Genomic DNA, 22,184 nt, shown 5'->3' on the forward strand with positions numbered 1-22,184 from the left:
TTGGAGCTAGACAGATCTGCATTGCATTCTTGTATACCTTGCGCATATAGGTTGCATACTGAGCCTCTAGTAGTAGTGCCTTATCCATCACACCCCCCCACTAGCTCAGTACTTTCATAGTTTATTTCATGTTCATTTTGTCCTTTTTTTTTCTGGACATCCAGAAGACATTGACAGTTGTACATTGATTTGTCTCATAGGTCGAGTTCGGCCTCTAGTAGACGTTGATACAGCTTTCTTTCTTTCTTTCTCTCTCTCTCTCAAGAGCCCAAGACCAAATTATGGCTCTTTGATACTTTGGTCTCCCCTACTCTACTATATGGTGCTCCTATCTGGGGACCGAGCCTTGATCATCGTTAGCGCTGCACCGGGGGGGGGCTACGATGGATGGGGGTTCTATGGAGAGACCTCTTGTTATGATAATTGCTAGGATGATACGCAATAAGCCATCAGTCCCACATGAGATCATTCGAGTAGAGATGGTTGTTGCACCACTTGTAGTAGAGGATCTTACCAGGTCAGTATCTTTCCTCCGCAGTTTATGGGAGCTCCCTCGACACAGATATGCTAGGCTCGCTTTGGAGTCATCACGACAGCTTGCAGAACGGGGAGATGAGACATGCTGGTATGCATAGATGACTACATGGTTGGGTCGACATGGGATCTCGATGGATAGATTGCCACCTTTTCAGTACTCTTTAGATGCCCCTTCTCTGCCTTTGCACCACTTAGAGGTGAATAGAATCATCAAGCAGGATATTATCAGATTAGACACTCAGAGGACATGGGTATGACCAATGGCCCCTTTAAGGACGAAGATGAGTTTTTACAGAGATCATCTGCTTTGCCTCACAAAGGATGGTTTCATCACTCGTTCGAGATACATGGACACACATTTGTCACATGGCATCAGCAGATCCGCACTTCCTGTCATCAGCTGAGGATTGAGACATGTAGATATAGACCACAGAGAGTACTGACAGAGCAGCGTATATGTCAACTAGAGCCAGAGACGGAGGAGCACTACATCTATTGATGCCCCATGCGGCGTGTACTATGAGATTATAGGGAGGTTCCATTGTCTTTTGAGAGAGGGGTTCGGCTCCCTTGCCAGAGTGATGGACTACAGTGACCGGAGATGCCCAGGACTTTTTCTACTAGAGATACGCCGGCATAGAGAGACTCTCATACGTGGAGGAGTAGAGCAAACAGGTCCTGTGTAGAGACAGCTTACTGACTTCTTTGGGAGCACCACTTTAGCACAGTAGACTCGTAGAGGCAGGGTCAGGACACAACTGCATCCACATCCAGAGGGGTCACTCTTCAGCGTGCCTCTCAACTATGTCGGGACAGATGCCCTAAACCTCGGGGTATCCGTAGCAAATCCAAACGGCATGGGAGGATTAGAGAGATCATCGCAAATCACCAGCAGATACCCTCCAGGCAGTTTACCCCAAAGGAGCTTGTCTTCATGCTTCAGCGACCTATGAGGGATTTCATCCACTGAGGGCCTGTCTATACCCTCACACATTCATGAGCCTCACGTGCCCAGAGATGTCTCTATGTGGACACTTTCCTCCCCCCTTAGTAGCTTCCCAGGTTTCCCATGTTTCCCATTTTCCCATGTTACTCTTGATCTCTAGATCTATAGATCTTTACTCACTTTTTTCTGTTGAGGCTCCTTTATGATGCCCACACCCGCACGGCAGAGTACATTTAGGGGAGTTGGGATCCTAAGAAGAAGGAAGAGGTTGATACAGTTTTGGCTCACTTTTTCTTCCATGACCATATTGCTTTCCATACTACCAAGTCAGCCTCGACTCTTCCCTCTTGTCCAATGCATGACTCACATGATTTTTCTAAGTTTCATTCTTGAAAGTTGACACTTGTTTCTTTTGTGATCGGATCCGAGTACTTTAAGGCTATGGTGAAGGGGATTGGGGAAACCCCCCCCCCCCCCAATCGAAGTCTTTGTGCACCACATTGCTCGACAAGGAGAAGCGCCTTGTCGAGCAAGCTACAGAGAACACAAAGTGGCTATGGGCAAAGAATGGAGTGTCACTCATTGTGAATGGATGAAGTGACACACGAAAGTGGTCCATCCATGGCCTTGTTGCATATTCCCGTGGCGACATGTACTTTGTTGCTTCACATGGACAAGGAAGAGTGCGGACGTGCTTGCAGCGGAGTGTGCAAGTCGCATTGAGCTCGTTGGCCCGGAATGTGTGGTGGGTTTTGTTGCAAATGGTGAGGCTGCAAATAGGGCAGCTGGAGCTATCATTGAGGGCATGTATGTGCACATGACTGTGTCATATTGTATGGCACATTGTTTGAACAATCTATTAAAGGATATTGGAAAGATGTCATGGATTGAGCTTATCATTTAGGAGGCTAATCAAACGGTAACTTTTGTCTTGAACCATCAGTTCCTCCACCCCGAGTTCTCCAAGAAATCAAGGCTCATACTTCTCAAATACTCAAGACACTTGATTTGCCTTCAACTTCTTGATGCTGGGCCGCTTGAGGGAGTGCAGTGGTGCATTGAGGCAACTCTTCATCAACGACGAGTTCACCACTTCCACATTGGCTTCGACAGCCATAGGTAGATTATGCAGAGGGCACTTCCTTTTGGGAGGATGTGAAATACATTGATGCTATGGTAAAGCCTATCGTCCACTTGTTGAGACCTGTAGATGCTATGCAGCCATGCATCTGAAAGGTGTATGAGGCGATGGATAGAATGATAGAGAAGTTGCAAGAGTTAGAGCCCGATGAGGACATATACGATGAGATTTGTTCCCTATGTCTGACGAGGTGGAACTCCTATGCCTCTTCTATGCATGCAGCCGCATATATGGTGGACCCTGAGTTTCAGGAAAATGGATAGGAGAGTGATTGAGAGGTCAATGATGGCTGGAGGCGCATCTTGGATTGTCTAGTGCCGGATGGAGGCATTAGGTACAAAATTAGAGACCAGCTTGCTGCACACAGATCCTTTCGTGGTGCTTTTGGTTGTGCAGATGCACAAGGTTGGGGTTGCTTTGTGGTGGGAGGACTATGGTTCAGATGGGCTTGAGTATGTGACTATGCATCAGTACCCGTTATCTTTATCTGTGAATAGATTTATATCAAAATCATATAGCGGCTCTCGCTCCACCACTTTTTTTTAAGTACAGGTACGGAAAGCATGGTACCGGTACGGTACGTATTGAAAGTACTGAATGGATGAGTACAAGTACAGAATGCAACTATGGTCTACTCCCAAATCTTCAACTTGGTGTAAGTCTTTAGTTGGAGAATAATCTATGTCTGCTATGAAGAGTTGCTTGCTGTTTTTCTATAGTAATCAACACACAAACCCCAACCCTGGACTTCTACTTGCTTTCTAGACTGCCTAGAACCATGCTAGGCTAAAATCTAGACTTGCTAGCATTGTATACTGTGAAAATGAGCAAAAAGTAGATGTAAAAACGTTGATCCAATGCAAAAACGGAAACTCTAATTTTCTATGTAAGGGTTGAAATAATGCAAAAGAGGGAAACCCTAATTTTGGTGTGCAAACCCTACCCTAATTCACAACCATACCTAGGATTATCTTGGGCTCTAATACCACTGTAACATGAGTTCCTAACTTAACGGAGATTAACACAAAGATGGAGATTAATGCAAATCTTCCTATGCAAAAGCATGAATGAAAGCATGCAATAGACAAGATAGACGTAGACCTAACCTACTTTCTATCACTAACACGAATGAATATTCACAATGATCGTTTATGATGAGAACTTGGTGATGCTCACGTTATGTCGGGTGTGGCCTTATCTTGCTTGCCCACCACTGTCTCCAAGCACATGAATGACCCTTAGTCCTAGTCCTCTACTGAGTTGCAAGTCCTTGGGTTTTACTCTGACGAATAGGTGGAGCAGGTCATGACCTCTTTGTTGCTTACGTTAATGGTTAAGGATTGCTTCCAATTGTTTTATCTACCATGTGTGTGTGCAAGACTGAGATGTGAGATGCCTAAAATGAACTCTAAACTATCCTTTTATGATCGTGTTCAAGTTGGCCAACCCTTCACCCAAAAAATGTGTCCAAAAAATCATTTCTCATGTTCATATTGTGCCCAACTTGTGTCTCAACTATTGGTGCATTTCTTGGGCACCTTCGAGCAGCTATTGGGCTGCCAAAACAGCCCTAAATTGGCCATATTCTACCATGTACCTTGGGTAGAAGGCAGCTGCAAGTAGGAAGCATGTCCACGTGGCACTTACATGCGTGATGCACGTGACATCCCCTCTTGCTAAAACTGGAGCACCATGGAAAATCATGCACCTTAGCTCCACTTCTCTTCCATTCCAACTATAGGCTCAGCTCCATGTCCACCATCTCGATCTCCAAGCTCTCTTGACTCAGTTATTGGATCTTGTAGAAGAGATGTAGCCTCATCCTCCTTCGTATTGGACTTGGAGAGATTCTTTGGAAGCTCCTCGAAAACCGGTAGGCTAATCTCATCCTTCTCCTATTGGGATTTGCCTGCCCGAGAATCTACTAGCTCTCGAGTTTTGCTCTGAGACAACTACATCTTAAGCAACGATATCTCCTTCTAGGATCACATCTCCCAGTAGCTCCTTATGTCTTGGAAGCTCTCCCTTACTTGGACCAATGCTCTCAGTCTTGGGCTACTCTTCAACCCTAGGCAATTCCATCATGACCTTTACTTTATTTGCTATGAACTCCAGAACCACCTCGCTTGCAATCTCCCTTGCAATTTTCCATGCGTGTTCTGCATCCTATTGGTGTCATGCTTGTCATGCTTCTTCCTCTTGCCGCTATCTGAATTCGGTTGCAATCTCCTCAAGTCGCTATTGATGGTGGACATTTATCTCTCTGCATCCATGTTTGTACCTCTACATCAAGGTGAGGTTCTTGTTGAGGGAGTTTCCAAAAGAAGCCATTTCCTACCTAGGTTAGACCTAGGCTAAGACTTTTGTTGATCCTAGTCTACATGCAACCTATGCTACATGCAAAAATGGGTTGAAAACACAAAAATGCAAACCTTAATTTTGGTTTTGGACTTTGCACATTGAAGGGCTGAAAACACCGCACATTGAAGCTAGGGCTGAAAACACCGTTGCAAGGGCTGGTTTGATGCAAAACAAGGAAACCCTAATTTTGGCTACAAACCGTTAAATACAAAACCTAATTTCACAACCTTATTTGAGCAAGCACAAACTCTACCTAAGATGATTCTATGCTTTGATTCCAATGTCACATGAGTGACACAATGGAAAGACTAAAACATAGACGAACGCTAAGCATACGAGAGACTAACACTAATCAAACTTATCTTGCAAGCACTTAGAAGACAAGACCTAATCTCTCGTATATTGCAAACCGTGAGTGTTTACAAAGATGAACTTGGATCTTGGATGAGATCTTGCTAATCTGCTGATGCATATAAGATTACTTGTTGATTCACAGCTTCTGTGATGATGATGGTCCCCAAATGCTTGCGTTGATGGTTGAAGACTGCATCCAACAATTGTATCCACCATGTATGTGCAAAAGCAAAAATGCCTCATATACGGGGCGGGAATCACATGATCACAAGGGGAAGAGACCATTCTTCTCTTTCTTTGCCAACAACCAAAGAAAGAGGGTGATCTTTCTAGGCCTGAAACTGTCCCATAGCCTCTTCCAGAAATCTGAAAGAAAATGTGGTGAGAGGCCCTGTTACTGCCAATGTGCTGTTGCTACTGGGGTGCCATCAATCTCTGGCATTTGGATCATGTGGCCTGGTCATGCAGTATATGCAAAGAAGGGGGCATCCAAAGTCTCCTCCCGATGAGCAGGTTCATGCCAAGTCCACTCCCCTGAGTCCCACTGTAGGCTCGTGAGAGGTTGGCACTCTCACATCCATAGTCGCCAGAATCTCTCCCTAGCCACCTTGGTCGGCGGTGGGTCTATGTGCCACTCGTGCTTGAAAGCCAATCACCCTCACTCTCTGCAAGGTGCAACCCCTCAAGTCCTCTATGGGAAGCTCAGATCTCTCAAGTCTGCCATGGGATCCAATAGAAAAAGTGAGCAAACCATTGTCCTCATCTACTCTGTGGACCGCCACGTGAATATCATGTCTGGTAAACACACCTAGCCACACTAGGGGGGGTCGGGTTTGAGTCAGCCACTCCTGAGGGATAGTTGAGTTGATGTCGATGCTGAGCCCATCTCTACCCCGGACCCGTGTCAAGCCTCTCTCCTGCACCTTGCTGTGTGCAATCCAATCTCCAAGAGACCTGGCTAATCCCATGCTCAAGATGCCCCATTATACATGCGGTCGGGCCCCCAACATGTGGCCACTAGGTAAACAGATCAGGGGGTTCCGGACCAAAGGTTGTCAAAGCCGCTCCTTTGAGTTTGCCAGAGTGATCTATCTAAGAACCGGCCTAAGATGATCCCAAGCTTGAAGTTAGCTGGTTGCAAATCTGTCCTCAAAAGGTGGACTAAAATCATGGGCTTGCATCTTTGTGAAAATCCATCTGGAACAGGCCCCCAAGACTCGGGGTACGGGCTGAAATCCGGGCCAATAAGAAATCCTTCCAGGACTCACCACCAGGGAGGAGTCCTCTAACAATCAGCTTGCCTAGTAGGGCACGGCTCTAAATAGCAGGGTTAACAAGGCCTAGTCCCCCCCTCTACGACGTGGCTAAATGATCACTCTCCATGTCACCTTGGTCTTGGCTGGCCTCTCGTCCACTGCTTGCCCATAAGAAGTTCCGGATCAATCATTGTACATGGCCAATACATGCCCTAGAGAAGGCCGAGCACGAACCACGAGACTATCCTCTAAGGACGCCTTGTCTGTGAAAGCATTGAGGCCCCCCTAAACGAGACTATCCGCATATCAATCTTTGTGTGTGGCCAAACTAGTGGAACTGCCCTCCACTCGAAGAGTCTTGGGCGAGGGTTTAGATGGGGAATAATCACAATCCGTCTTGGGGTGAAGGCGCGCCAAGTGGGCACGGATCTTGTCCTCCCACTCCTTCCGAGCACGAGAGTATGCGTATTCTGGACTCCATCGATCACAATGGAGGTACTTGTAGGAGGAGGGGAGAGGTACTGCAACATAAGTATGCATGACCACAAAGAGCATTACCTCCAGGCTGGAGGTCACCATCTCTTTGTCCTGGTCTTTGTGGGCTGAGCCTCCAAGCTCCATCCTAGCCAATGGCCATAGATGGGTGAGTATGTCGGTATTGTAAAGATCGTGAAGATGATGAGATAGCGCTACTACCTGACCCTGGATGGCGGGCAGGCGACTCTGGTGGGAGAGCCCTCACCGGGGAGGCAATGATGGTCATCTCAACTAGCTCAGAGAAACAATGAATCAATCAGCGAACGGAACTCGTCGGCCACCTCTACTCCGGGTGGGGGGGCTGCTGCGGGGTGACACGAGTGCTTTGGAGAGACGGAGGGAGGGGGGTGGGTGGGCTTTGATGTAGAGGACGGGTTGAAGAAAATATTGTGGGCAAAGACAGGGGCACAGAAGGAGGAGGAGGGGGACGAGGGACGGGGGTGCCGCTAGGTAAGATCCATTGGAGACGAAGGTTGTTGGGAGAGGCTCACCGGGGCTTAGTGGGGTCTATTGGCCTCACTGGACACTGTGAGAGTCGGGGGAGAGCTCACGATGGAGAATCGGTCGCCAAATGAGAGAGGTTGAAGGGGCCCGCTTAGTGACAGGAGGGGGCCCGTCGCCAACTAGTGGGTGCTGTGATAAATGCTCATAACGGTTCTCTGACAAAACCGAATCCTCCTATGCTCTGCTAGCCTTGCGCGCACGCCGATGGCGCTCAGCCCTGGTGGTCGGGTAACGGCCTAGGCGCCGGTTGACCCGCGCCACTTTCCGGCAGTTGTCATCCACGGCCGGAACCTGATGCCCCGTTTCCCGAGAATTTGCTGCTCTCTCTACCCCCTCGTGAGGTTTTGCATGGGATTTTTGGGGGGGGGGCTGCTGGTGGTGGTCTCCTAGATTGACGTCGAGGGCAAGCTCTAGCTAGATGGCCCATCTGCCTGCAAATGAAACATTGGCTTGGAAGGCTTGAATACTCCACTGGCTGAAGGATGGGGTCTCCCCGGAGGCATGGGATAGATATAACGTGGGGCACTGAATCCGGCAAGCAACATAGATGCGGAGGGATGGAATCCCGGCTGCCCGTGCAAGGGTTGAGGCAGGGGGGGTGGCATCAATCTCTCGATGGCATCACCAATCACCGGGAGAAGCGGAAGGTATGCCTAATGCCTAATGCCTAATGCTTGGGAAGCCCGACATGCCAGCAAGTGGGTCAGACGTAGGGTCGAAGGCTGTGTTGCCACCGCGCAAAGAAGGTCTACGCTGTACGTAATGCAAGGGGGCTCAACTGCATGACTCGGTCCGACGCCTCTGACAAGTCGAACTCCATCTAGTAGTAGCCATGCCCCAAAGGGTGAATGTCTGTGATCTTTGTAGGCGCGCCAATGAGGCTCGCTTGTAAAAGATCCCTGAGTTGTCCACGCGTGGGGCAGCTACCAACAAATTTGTAAACCGGGGTGGAGGCTTCTAATGTTGCAACAGTCATGGCGAGGATCTGAAGGTTCGGAAGAAGATAAACAAGCAATGGCGGCCTCAGTCGGGGTTGATGGAGCAGCTGCCATGAAGTCCTCCTGAGGGATAAGACCAGAAAATGCCGAGGCTTGTCGAAAAAAGAAAAAACACCCCAAAGAAACTGAAGAGACTTCTTGTGGGAAGAGGGCGGGGAAAGCAAGCACTGGGAGGGGGGTGAGGAAACGGGAAGAAAGAGGAAGGGGGGGGGGGGGTGAAGGCGCTGAGATAAGAGGGGAATGCGGGGCAGCAATGGGCAAGGAGGGGGAGGGGGCAGGCGGCAAGGGGCACAGTGGGGCTGGGCAGGAGGCACAGGGGGGGCGGGCGCAGGAGGGGGGGAGGGTGTGCAAGATTGAGATGCGAGATGTATAAAATGAACTCTAAACTCCCTTTTACAGGGTGTAATGATGCTGGTTGGTTTCAGGTTGGCCAATCCTTTTATGATTCCAAAAAAGACCAGATCTGTACATGCCCTTCAAAACAGTCACATGCATCACACATAGTGAACATGCTTCCTCGCCTTCTAGGCAAGATACATGGCAGAATATGGCCTGTTTGGGCTTGTCAATATGTGCTCAAAGTACCTAGCTCATGCACCAATAGTTGGGTCAAGTTGGGCACAATATAACATAAGAAATGAGGTACATTGGAGAAGTAGAAGGCACGGCTCGTGGCGAAGGTGGAGGACCTTCGCACAGCTTGTGGCGATGTCGAGGGATTCGACTTTCACCAGACATTTGCCCCCATAGCTAGATTGATCACCATTGGCACAGTACTAGCTTTGGTTGCTAATGTATGTAGATGGACATGAAGTCAAGCTTTATGAATATATATCTCAAGGAGGTGTATGTTGAGTAACCACTAGGTTTTGTGATGTTCAGGCAAGGTATGCAGACTTCGAGAAAGGCATTGTATGGGGTGAAACATGCGACTCGAGCTTAGTATGAGTGGATTGACACGCATTGATCTTTTCAAAGCCTTCCAGATGCAAATTTGTATACTTTCTCTGAGTAGGGTAGGTACATAATCATAGTCGTATGTGTGTGTGGACTACCTTATTGTGATGGGGACCCCTATGGAGGTTGATGCAAAGTTGTCTAGGGAAGACACTTCTCCATTGGTGGATGTGAAGGAGCACTTGAAGCTTGAGGGGAGTTTGATTTTCTTGTGTAATACACACCAGGACATCAGCTTTTGCTGTTGGTGTATTGAGCTGGTACTCGAATCAGTCCCAGGAGAATCACTGGATGGTAGGGATGCGGGTATTAAAGTACAACATCACCTACACCTTTGGGCAAGACCTTGATTGGATATTGTAACGCAGACTGGACAAGAGATAGTGATAGCAGAAAGTCAGTTTTTGGATATTGTTTTTTACTTGGGTTTGGAGTTACCTCTTGGATCAGGTAAGAAACAGCCTATCGTGGCTCTTTTTCTACAAAGGCCGAGTACAAGAAGGCAAGGTGCTTTGCTTCATGTGAAGCAATCTGGTTGAGGAGAAAATTGGGGAACACGAGGGCTGCACAAGAGCAACCAATAGAGTTGTGTGACAATCAAAGTTGTGTGGCAATTGAAAAGAACTTGGTGTTCCACGCTCATACGAAGCACATTGAGATACAGTATCACTTTGTGCATGAGCTGATTATGGATGGAGAGGTCAAGATGGTCTACTACCTAACAACAAAATATCTTTACGAAGGCTCTTGGGAGAGATCTAGTGGAGCCTTCATCGACTCGGCATCGGGCCGAAGAGGTAGTTCGCCTACGGGTGGACATTGAGGGGGGGTGTTGGAAATCAATGTCCCACCCTTGTCATTGTGACTGCGAGGGGCTTCTCTATTTTGTAAGGGCCCCTTTATGAGGAGAAGCCTTTGTGTGTTGAGTATGCTCAGATGCCTAATAGTGCCCAGTTCAGACACTCTAGATTTGTAATCTTGGATTGAGCTAGAAGCTTTTCCTGGCAAATACATCGAAAGGACTAGTGGTTGTTCCTTACATTTATGGTATGTTTCCTCTTGGTTGTGCACTTAAGAATGCTTGCTTAAGTGTGGTTTTTTCATACTATGCATAATGGAGTTGATAGTTATATAGTCTTGCGGGTTGACTACCATGAGTAGATAACATGCACATTCCTAAAAGGTGAATTTGGGCATGTTCCTGGATTCATCTAGGTGTATATATATATATGTCTAGATGCTCCCTTTCTCATGTGAAAAGGGGATGATGACTGGGCAAACAGGAATAGCTTAAGTGGGGAAATGTAGGTGGCTTCAGCTTTATAAGTCACATATTCCATCCACACAAAAACAATGCTGGAAATGATCTCTTGTGACACGAAAGTCTTAAATGGCAACTTAAAATGTTAAGCAATAAGCTAACACATTTTCAAACAATATATGAAAACATAATTTCAGATTAAGATTTTGGTTGCAACCCAACACGCTACTGAAGAAGATTGAAACAAGAACTACTTGTACCACAAATATATTTCTTAGTTGTTGACTGCCTTTATTATCCCTTTCCATAGGGGATCTTTCTCCCTGTTCATTATGAATCATTAGTTTGGAGCATGGAAATTGGAGATGAGGAAGATGCTCACAGTGGCAGTGGATCCCCCCTCCCAACGTATTGCGAGTTGTTAATCTTACCTTTTCAAAGTGGAACATTTGCAGAGGAGGTTCAAGAAGACGAGCCAAGCATCTAAAATGTTTGATTATATAAGTTTAATAGGTACACTGATCTACATAATTATAACTTATGAGTTAAATAGGTACAATTTTAACATATTTTCTCTGACTCTGAAACAAAGATTATTTTGCCTTTGTCTGTGTTTATTTCTTAGCTCACTAAGTGTGTATCATTTTAATCTTCCTCCATAAGAGTCTGTCATTAGGTTTGTTAGCTGTTTTGTGATCTGACTTCTTAGGGCGTCTACACACCGGTACACAAAACACAGATGGGCTGTGGGCTATAACGATGATTGTCCATCCATGATCCCCTGCCCTCTGCCTGTCATCAGATGCTCTGACAGGGAGGATGGGTGGGTGATGTCTGTAAGGGGCATTAGTTTCTTGAAGTGGACAATGTTCTCTCAATAGTCCTTTGTTTCAGGTTGGGCACAAGAGGAGCTCAAGAGGCTCAAATGTGGGGCTTATGTCAAGGTATTCCCATATCCTGTTTGTGACAGCTGAGGAAAGATTAAACAAACTTATCGTTGGTACATTTTGCTAAGTTTGCTTTGCTTCACCTATGCAGGAGAAAAGGCTCTCTGGCAGGTACAGTAAAACAGTGTCATGACTTCATGCACAAAAAATCACAAGAAACTCCAATGTAACTAGGATGTTTTGGTGGATGATAATGCTTGCATTTAGTCACACACAGATGATAGACCTTTAATGAGCCATGTTTTGACCGACCTTTTGCTGCAGATACTTAAATCTTGCAGACTGTGCACAGGTGAAATCAATATTAAACCATCGGTTCGTCCTCAGGAAGTTGCACTTGGGTGGTTGCATACACATTTCTTGAGCAATGCAGTCTGTATATTGTACCATACCTCATTTTTTGGATGCCTAGAGTGCATGAGGATAGGACTTGTCAAACCTGAACACTCTATTCGTCAGTGCATGCCATCAACAAGTGCCCCTGTAAAAAGAAATAAGCGTCAACAAGATTATTGTGGTAGTGCATGTAGCAAACAGCATTTTCATAGCATTCTCTCATTCCCTTGTAATTCATTCAAAATTATTTGCATATTTTTTGGTATGGTCAACTGCTCATCTGAACAATTAATTACAAGTATTGAATATTTGGCTACAAGTAATTGATATTTGAATGGCTACAAGTAATTGATATTTGAATGAGACCTAGTTGTAATTATATATCAAATCAAAGGTCTCCAGCTCCACTGACATTGTATTCACGCAAATAGCATATTGTACAGTTTAAGGCGAGCACCACTAAAAAATGCACTGCACTTCTTTAAAGCTAGCTCTTAGCCATAATGCATTAAGAAGGTGTAACACTGGACAGTAGCATTCATATCTCTACAACAATGCATGATGCTCAGCAGTTATATTGCTCAAAAGGCCTCTTTTGCAAGTTTCCTGTTACTTGGTACAAGCAATCTAGTCTCTGGTGGAGCCCACTTGGATTTGTTGTATAAGAAATGTTTATGGTTTATGTCTTTCAATTAAGTATACACAGTTCTTATTTGCAAATTTGATGAGCACAATAGAACAACAATCAAAGAAATGTCTTTTAAAGAGAATTGTACAATGTACAATACTTGTAATAACATATTACCAAAATATCCTTGTGTAAATATAATGCATGAAGAAGAATGTTCCTTTATACATTATTCAACTGATATCAATACATTTTTTTTTCAACGGCACTTGGGGGACAACCATGGCTGAAGCTTGCATACTCAAACATCAATCTCCATATGGAGATTCTAATGGTTGTGGACATTATCCCTTTCTCCAAATGCATTTCTAGCAATTCATCACATATTCTTGAACTCCTTGAACATAGGCCTCGCAAATTTGCAGGTATGTAACACTTGAGGATACCATGACTAAGTATACACAGTTCTTGTTTGCAAATTTGATGAGCATGATAGAACAACAATCAAAGAAATGTCTTTTAAAGAGAATTGTACAATGTACAATACTTGTAATAACATATTACTAGAATATCCTTGTGTAAATATGGACATTCTCCCTTTCTCCAAATGCATTTCTAGCAATTCATCACATATTCTTGAACTCCTTGCACATAGGCCTCGCGAATTCATGGGTATGTAATACTTGAGGCTACCATGACTAAGTATTATGAGTTCTTATTTGCAAATTTGATGAGCATGATAGAACAACAATCAAAGAAATGTCTTTTAAAGCGAATTGTACAATGTACAATACTTGCAATAACATATTACCAAAATATCCTTTGTGTAAATATAATGCATGAAAAAGAATGTTCCTTTATACCTGGCAGAGATGTGCACACAAAAGCCCTCCATCTCAAAAGACTCACATCATCCAGCAACTCTTGAGGTAGGCATTTGAGGATCTCCACATCACATGCAGACAGCCTATCAACACCATTCATCGAACTTAAATCCACAAAATCTGTTCTGTGGCATTGATCTGTACCAGGAACCAGGTGTACGGATTTCTGCTGTGTCTCCACATCACATGCAGACAGCCTATCAACACCATTCATTGAACTTAAATGCACACAATCTGTTCTGTGGCATTGATCTGTACCAGGAACCAGGTGTACAGATTTCTGCTGTGAAGACACATTCCCTGCATTTGTAGATTCATGTTTTATGATTTGTGGCGCAAGCTCCAATGATTGCCCAAAAGACAAGCTTTGTATGCTTGGGTGTGTGAAGTCCATCTGCATGGGAAATGGCCTGTGGGACCTCAGTGCTTTGCAGACAGGCTGGAGTGTTAAATGAAAGCACTCTACTCACACTGCTGATGGCTTTCTTTGGGGTGACAAAGGAGGTAGCATTGGCTGGAAATCTTATGGGAGACAGGATGGATGCCAACCTCAGGTTTTTGAATTGAGATGGAGTTGCTTCCTTGATTTACACTACCATTAACTGCAGAGAATTCCCGTCCGACAGCTTGCCATGGCCACACTCTAAAGCTCTACCCTGCTTTTGCCTCTCTTTCTGCCTGAAGAAGCGCAATAGCCGTAGTCAGTGGTGAAAACCATCCAATATCAGACAAGCCCCCCAAGCCAAAACAAAAGTCGATCACTAGTCATACCTGGGAAACCTCAAGATGTGAGTCAGACAATGTGAAAGAGGGCTTCAGTGGCTCTGCATTATTCTCACCATAGCCAGAAGCTGAGACTTGATGAAGAATGGATGCCTGAGGCACATCAGTGTCATCCTGACAACAAGCGAACATCAGAGATTGAGAGACTATCTTCATATCTAGTGTGCCAAAGACAACAATGGCACTGTCATACCAATCACAGAGCTGTACCAGTAGGTTTTCACCAGTAGGGCTAATTTGAGCAGGCTGTGATGGAACTCTCGTCTCGCCTGGCCACCATCTCTGTGGTTTTTCCTGGAGATTTACACCTCTGCACAGAGTCATCTCTTTCTCTTGAGATAGGAAGCAGAGTGATGCGGAGATCTTTGTGAGAACACTGGGACTCAGCATCCCATGAAATGTGCTCTTCCACCTGAAGAGCTTCTGGAAGAATATGCTTCATCTGTGTGAGATGGTTTTGAAGGAATCAGCTGAGGGGGAGCAAAGGAAAACTCAGTTCAGTTCATTGAAGCAGAGGAATGAAGATTTAACTCTGGTGAAAAAGGCCACTATTTACCGATGTGTGCAGAGCTTGACGTTTAGCCATGGAAAGTAGGTTGAGAGATGATGCCATGCCAGGAGAAAAATGGGGGGGGAAAAAACAGCTTTCAAAAGGGAAGAATGCAGGCCTTCGCATCTTTACCTCTCAGGAGCACCTCATTCTTCGAGGGTTTGCAGCTGTGCCCAGAAGCCCATAGATGGTGGTCCTTGTTCTGAAACCCGGCATGGAAACATGCAACAGGATGCTATGAAATCATGCCGGGAGATGGTGGGAGATGGATAAAAACCCATCATCAGGGGATAGAAGGATATAACATCATGACAATCCTCTCTCTCTCTCTCTCTCTCAACACCCCCCCCCCTCCCCCCCAACACACACACACACAGAAAGAGAAAGACCTTCTTTACTGTGCAGATAGCAGTTGCTTCTTGCCCCACACAAACACACACACATACACAGAGAAAAGAGAGCTTATTTACTGTGCAGATATGGTTGGAACTCTAATTCTTTCAAAGACTTTTTGGCACAAAAAAGCATTAAGCATCAATGCATAGCTCCTTATACACCATAGCAAAATGGTTTTGCTAAGAGAGAGAGAGAGATGATTATTATGATGTTATATCCTTCTATTCTTCTCCCTCTCCCACCATGGCTTTCTGTTCTCCTGGCATAATTTCATATCATCTGTGTGTGTGTGTGTGTACACCCCCCCAAGAGAGAGCTTCTTTACTGTTCAGATAGCGGTTGCAACAGGATGAAATGAAATCATGCCAAGAGAACAGAAAGGCATGGTGGGAGAGGGGTCTCTCTCTCTCTCTCTCTCTCTCTCACACACACACACACACACACACACTCACTCACAGAGAAAGAAAGAGAGCTTCTTTACTGTGCAGATAGCGGTTTCTTCTTGCCATCACCAGATCTCGGTAGCTGCTACTTGGTACAAAGAAACCCTAGAATCCCCTTGGCCTGCTTCTCTTTGTCTAGACTGCCTATTCTTGTCCGAGCCTCCATTGGGCTCCCTGCTGCTGAGCGGAACGCGAAATTAGCCTAGCCTCCACACAGTCGGTGGTGCAGCTAGATCAGACTTCAAGAAAGACGCTGTGTTAATAACTTCGGCCTTCCTAATTCCAATGGCGGGAAATCCTACGTGTACATCATATGCCTTCGTGGAAAGGATACCTGTACGGCCTTGCCACGTGTTATGCATTCATTCCATGAGTTTTTTTCCTAGAGGTCTAGGATCAATCAGAGCCGTTGGATCATAAAGTTTAGATCGACAATTGGATATCTCTGTTTTAAGGTTTTCCCTTTGTAAAAGACAAGTAGAAAAGCCCACTTCCTTGGAAGCTCAACAAAAAAATATACCTAGGTTGAGGGCAGCGAATGGGATGATAAATCTCTATAGGCTCCATTGGGTGCTCTGTCAACATTAGTTCTTCTTTTGGATACACTGCAACATCAACAAAAAATTATACCCAGGTTGAAGGCAGTGAATGGGATGATAAATCTCCATAGGCTCCATTGGATGCTCTATCAGCATTAGTTCTTCTTTTGGATACATGCAATGAACTGGGGTTGGCCACTCAAAGCATGTAATGCCAACATGGGTGTAGGAGCACCATCCATAGGCAAAGAGAAGGGCAAGGTTGCCATAAAAGCTTGATAGCTTGTAATCTTGATTAGTATGAGTTAATTGTGATTAGTAATTCTCATTGGCCTATGTACCACTTTTCACACACACTTATTAATGTCCACTCTCCTTGGCCTTTGGCCCATAAGCCTATGTCCCCCACTTACTCTTGGCCCCTTGGCCTATTCCAACTTATGCTTGGCCCTTAGCCTACTATATACACTTTGTCTCCACATTCATGTGTCCACTGCTTCATTACAAACCATCCCCACCCAAATATGTTTCGTCCTCAAAACATGCACAAAGTAAAACCATAGTATGGATGGTTTGCATAAGCATCAAAATGAACCACTTCACACTTCTTTGCCAAAGCTCTCTAAGAGAGCATGATTTGAGCCTTTGATACATCCAAAACTCCATGTAATGCTCCCCAACTCATTGTCAATCATTGCTAAGAAGTGTATATGCCAATTGCATCCGTTTGAGCCTCTCTTATGCCTCTTAACAATAAATTACAACAAGCTGCACTGTTTTGACTCAAAAATCCACCTTGAATGCATCTAAAAGGTGTTCCATCCCCTCCAACATAGAGGTGGACTACCATGTTGCTTCATCTTCAGGTAAACCTTTCCACTTGATAAGATATTCATGCAAAGTACGGTTGTGTAACACCTTCTCTCTTTCTCCCAACACCTTCTCGGGAATGTACTCCACCATGCCATCTTCACTCATGGATGGAAGCTCATCTAATACTTGCACCTCCAGCCCAACATATGCCTTCAAATGTGATATGTAAAAGACATCATGTATCCTTGTAGTAGATGGACGTAGCAGTTGATAAGCCACTTCACCAACCCTTCTCAATACTTTGTATGGCCCATAATAACGGTGTGCAAGCTTTGTGTTGGTGCTACCTTTGAGATTGTGTAATGCATATTATCCCTATTTGCCACTTCAACTTTTCTCTTCATGTTAATGCATCCGGGTACAACTTGAGATTTCCCAATGATTTGTGGTTCACAAAACTATGTGTGCTACCGTTGTCCACCAACACAAATGCATCTCTTTCCTTGACCTTAGCCTCGAATATAAATGTATGTGTCCCTTTGCAAACCAGCATAGGATTCATTGGATATGGAACAAAGAGTACCATTGTGTTCATATGCCTTGTAGCACCCAAAGTATGAGGTAAGCCATCATTGTAATCATAAAGATCACCAAGAGAACCGCTGAGGTCAAAAGGAAACTCCCCTTCTGGTTTTAAAGAACGGTTGGCATCCACAAACTCATATGGCTCATCAAGTGGCTCCATTTCTTTGTCTCATTAGTCTCGTCCACTACTTCTGAATAAACGATATTAATTTTGACGTTGCGGGCTTCGCACTCCTTCCAATGCTCTTTGTGATACTTCCCACCACATTCGTAGCATAGGTTTTGTCCCTCATCTCATTATGCGGTCTTCCCTCGCAAATTTAGTCTTGTTAACCCCATCATTAATTGGCTTTGCACCCACTTGTGAAGGCTTTTGGGAAGTATTCCCACGTTTGAAACCTCCCGCATTGTATGGTTTGCCACCACTACCATATACGGTAGAAAATTTAAGTACATTGGAGTGGTAAAAGGTGACTTTGTGAAAGTATTTGACCCGTAATCCAACCAACTATTCACCCATGTATTTGTATACTTTTCCTCATATACCTCGGCCAAGATCATTGCATCCTTGAGAGTTTTTGGTCTTTGTGCTTTGACATCCGTTCCAATTGCATTCTTCAAACCCTTTATATACTTCACTATTTTAAACATTAAACCCTTCTACATGAAGCATAAGTTTAAGAAACTTATGTGTATACTCTTTCACACTTGAGTATCTTTGTTGTAGATTGTCCCATTCACAAACCATTTTATCTTTGTGCATCTTGGAAGTGAATGCTTCTCTCATATCTGCCTTGAATGCATCCCAACTTGTGATCTCATAATCTTGTGATTGGAAACCATGCATGAGCATACCCTTCCAAGTGTAAGGTAGCATAGTAAACCTTAGCTTTCTCACTTTGACGGTTCATCTCCAAATAGAGATCCACTCCTCAAAGATGTCATTGTTAGTGCCTTCACTACTAAACTTTGAAAGGACAATGTTATCTTTCATACCCTTGAATTCATCTCTATCCCCATGATGATCACCATGCCTACGCATAGGCCCATCCATATGATCATTGTTATCCTCAAACTCATCATCAAGATCTTCCTCAACATGAGGTCTTGAAGCACTGCCTTGATGAGTATTCCCCTTAATTGCAATATGACCATCACTCCTTAGGAATATTGAGCCTTTATTCCTGGGGTTTGGAAATGTGTGACCCTTGCCTTTGGCTTCATTAGGTGTGTATGGAAACATTGGATTGCGCATAGCACCATAAGTAGAATGAAAACTTGGGTGATGATTCTCTTTCTCTTCAACATGAGCTTGTCAAATGAGATGGTCCCCCTTTATTTTCATCCTTGCTCTTTATGTCAGCACGAATGCCCCTAATCTCTTGCACAATTGGTTGCATCATTCTTTCCACAAGTGGTTGCATCACGATTTCCATCATGCTTCTCATCATCATCATCATTCGTGACATGTCATTTGTCATAGCGGGCATCGCTTATGCATTTGATGCATTGGCCACATTTACCCAATTTGCACATGATTTGTCCTATGTGTCATATTTGCATTGTTGTTGTCCCCTTGTAAATTTATGTCCTCTTCACCAATCACCTCTACATGATCCTGATTCACCATTTTCGCGTCTTCTCTTAGCTTTTGAAGTCCTAACCCTTGCTTGGATGGAGTTTAACTTTAAAGCGAGCATGCACGAACCGAGCAGAGATAAAAACCGAGCATGCAAAGACGGAGCGGAGCGGTAAAAAAGAGCAACATTGAGAGAAGTGATAGAATTCAACCACTGTAGGATTAAATTCACACCTCCTATCTATTGTGATTGTCTATTGAAAACTCTACAACACTACAACAAACCTTACAACACTACAACTTGATGCGACAAAAAAACACTCAACCGTAGAAGGAATCTCTATATCCATGTCATGAAAAATTTGATAACTAAACCATACAATAGAAAATTTAATTGCACACATTTTATCTACTCCATATAAACAAATTCATGAAAGAGATTAGAAGACCTGAGGTTATCAAATTTTTCCAAACCAAACCATACAATAGTCATAGTCTTAGCACAATAGTCATAGTCTTAACACAACACCCAAAACTCAATACACTTTACACCTTCTCTTCTCTACTCTCATTGTCTATAAACTGACATCCTACTCTTATCCCTTTGTTAGTTTTGGTATTGATTGTATCATAGTATGCATCCATGCTCATCTTCCTTGCAACTTCCTCCACATAACATGGTAGTACACTACAATAAGAATTTCATAAACCGCATTTCATTAAAATTTCAAAGCGCACTACAAAAACTCACACACAATGGCATATCATCCCAAAGTGCATATAATGTCCTAAACAAGTCAATAGTAGTAACCATGACCAACCATGACTAAAAAACAACTCAATAGCAGTAACCATACTAATCAAAAGGACAACCATATGCATAATCCACCAACTCACTCTCTGAAATCTCCTCATTGGAGCTATGGACGGATCTCTAGTACTTGCAAGAGGTCCCTCTGTAGGTCATGGGGGCAACAACCTCCCAAGAGGTCACCCATCTATGTGCGTGCATACGTGCTTAACAAACTTTCCACAAATTGGTCTACCCATCTAGACCCAGAACCTTAAGGTGTTAGGGACCTCCAGTCTAGCCAATTTGTGCAAGCCTCATATCTAGGGACCACTTTGTCACCACAAGTTGAGCTTATCCCACTACCCTCCACCAAAGGTCGTAGAATGCAGCCAACAATGTTAGGGTCATTATCAAATGAATAGCACACGCGGCCATATGCAATACATGCACGCATCAAAGGGGCTCTACCACTACCCGTCTCCAAAGCCAATCCTCGGGGAGGACAAAGAGCCTCTAGAAAGCATCGCACAAAACCCACACTCAATTGCACACCTAATGTCAAATGTGCCTCCTTGTTAGCCTCCAATGCCCTCGCAGTATCTGGCAAATAGTGATGAATGATGTGCTGCAAGAACTACACACCATGAGCATGTTGCAATGTGGCACTCTCTTGAAGGCACAAAGAGGCCATGTAGCCTTGATGTAGCAGCATGTAGTAAAGGTAGAAGGCATCCTTCTATCACATAATAAATACAAAAAATCAAGACATCTCACAAAATTTTCAAGAACAACACGGTACTTAGTGTACAATAACCATGTCAAATACCTCTATGGCAATGCCATCAACCATAACCTCACCCATGAAGGCTACATCCTCAACGATGAATCTACGCACAATCTCCATGTCACACCACGGGACATATTTCTCCACCCATGAGGGAGAATCCCCTGAAAGTAGAGGCAAGACAAACAACCCACCATCTTGAGTCGGCCAAACAAGCTATCGCCACTCCAAGTCCATGCCAAATATGATCCTCCGACACCTTGTTCCACAATGGAACACCCTCCCCTCCATGCATAGATTGCATATGAAGATCCAAAAGCACAAAGTCAAAAGCCCATGCTATCATCTTTTTCTTTTTCTTATACTCCACCCCCAATTTATCCATGTCGGGAAAAAATGTATGGATCATTGAATAATCTTCATTTCTAATAGAGGATGCAAAATCCTTACCCATAGAAGTATAATCTCCACATCCAAATAAAAAGATGGAGCGATCCAAAGAAATCCCCCCTTGTGTGGACAAGGGTGACACATAGAGTTTTTGGGACAGTGGTCTAGGGCGGGAGGATGGACCTAAACAATCATGACAAGTATAATGAACGAATAACAATCACAACAAACAAAGCAATCTACTTGTGTAAATGCATAAATAGAAGCATACCACTATGAAAGCTACCATGCATACCAACATCGAGGGGAGGTGAACTATCATAAACAAGGATATTACAAATTAATACAAAACAAACAAAGAAACAAAAATTTTAATTTTACAAGGAAGGACTACAAATTTTCCAACATAGAGAGTTAACATTCTCAAAGAAGCATGAGACTGCTAGGGCACTTTTTCCCTCACTAGGAGGGTTTTCTCCCGTGCATTGTATATATTCCCATCACTTCTAGGGGTTGTTATCTTTTGCACATTTGCACTCATAATACACCACTATGTTAAGCTCCAAAATTCTTCTTCTTCTCCAAGATATGTTTGCATTTCCACAAACCTAACAAAATCTAGGAGCCTTCTGTAACTCTTTTTGAGCTGATTTAGACAACAAAGATTCATCTGGGTTATTGTTAATCTCTTTAAGGGTCACGAGGTCTTCTTTAGTACCTACAAGTTTTTTCCCTTTCTTTTTCTTGAGGCATTTTTTCATTTGACTGGTCGTCTCGCTAGAAACCTTAGCCTCAATTAGGGGTGTAGATTGAGCTTGTTGCCGAGTGATTACATCAAGACTTGGAAATTGCTTGGATTTGTTACAAGCTACTTGATGTGAG

General features: G+C 44.2%; 2 protein-coding genes across 6 annotated transcripts in view; one reads left to right on the forward strand and one right to left on the reverse strand.

The window, feature by feature from the left end:
• Positions 1 to 12,523, forward strand: part of LOC147615839 (uncharacterized) — a 57,348-nt gene extending 44,825 nt beyond the window's left edge. Inside the window, exons 8-10 of one of the 4 annotated variants that reach the window (XM_086778446.1) lie at positions 11,747 to 11,796; positions 11,891 to 11,910; positions 12,064 to 12,523. In XM_086778446.1, coding sequence (XP_086634572.1) covers positions 11,747 to 11,796; positions 11,891 to 11,910; positions 12,064 to 12,071 — 78 coding nt within the window. In that variant the 3' untranslated portion in view covers positions 12,072 to 12,523. Of the gene's footprint in view, positions 1 to 9,516; positions 9,720 to 11,746; positions 11,797 to 11,890; positions 11,966 to 12,063 lie in introns of those variants that run through there. The other 3 variants (XM_086778444.1, XM_086778445.1, XM_086778447.1) reach the window with 3 other exon arrangements.
• A 904-nt stretch (positions 12,524 to 13,427) lies between these two features.
• On the reverse strand, positions 13,428 to 15,312 carry LOC147615840 (uncharacterized). Of its 2 annotated transcripts, none has more exons than XM_086777986.1 (4): positions 15,113 to 15,312; positions 14,641 to 14,900; positions 14,419 to 14,544; positions 13,428 to 14,325 (listed from the first exon to the last, which is right to left on the reverse strand). In XM_086777986.1, the coding sequence occupies exons 2-4, from the start codon at positions 14,818 to 14,820 to the stop codon at positions 14,299 to 14,301; spliced, it is 333 nt and encodes a 110-aa protein (XP_086634112.1). In that variant the 5' UTR covers positions 14,821 to 14,900; positions 15,113 to 15,312; the 3' UTR covers positions 13,428 to 14,298. The 2 variants fall into 2 exon arrangements, with proteins under 2 accessions (XP_086634112.1, XP_086634113.1); XM_086777987.1 differs by having other exon boundaries at positions 14,987 to 15,312.
• Between the last annotated feature and the right edge of the window lie 6,872 nt (positions 15,313 to 22,184).

The sequence above is a fragment of the Cibotium barometz genome, chromosome 39 (assembly GCF_041138505.1).
Source record: "Cibotium barometz isolate CiBa-2024 chromosome 39, ASM4113850v1, whole genome shotgun sequence".
Classification (NCBI taxonomy): domain Eukaryota; kingdom Viridiplantae; phylum Streptophyta; class Polypodiopsida; order Cyatheales; family Cibotiaceae; genus Cibotium; species Cibotium barometz.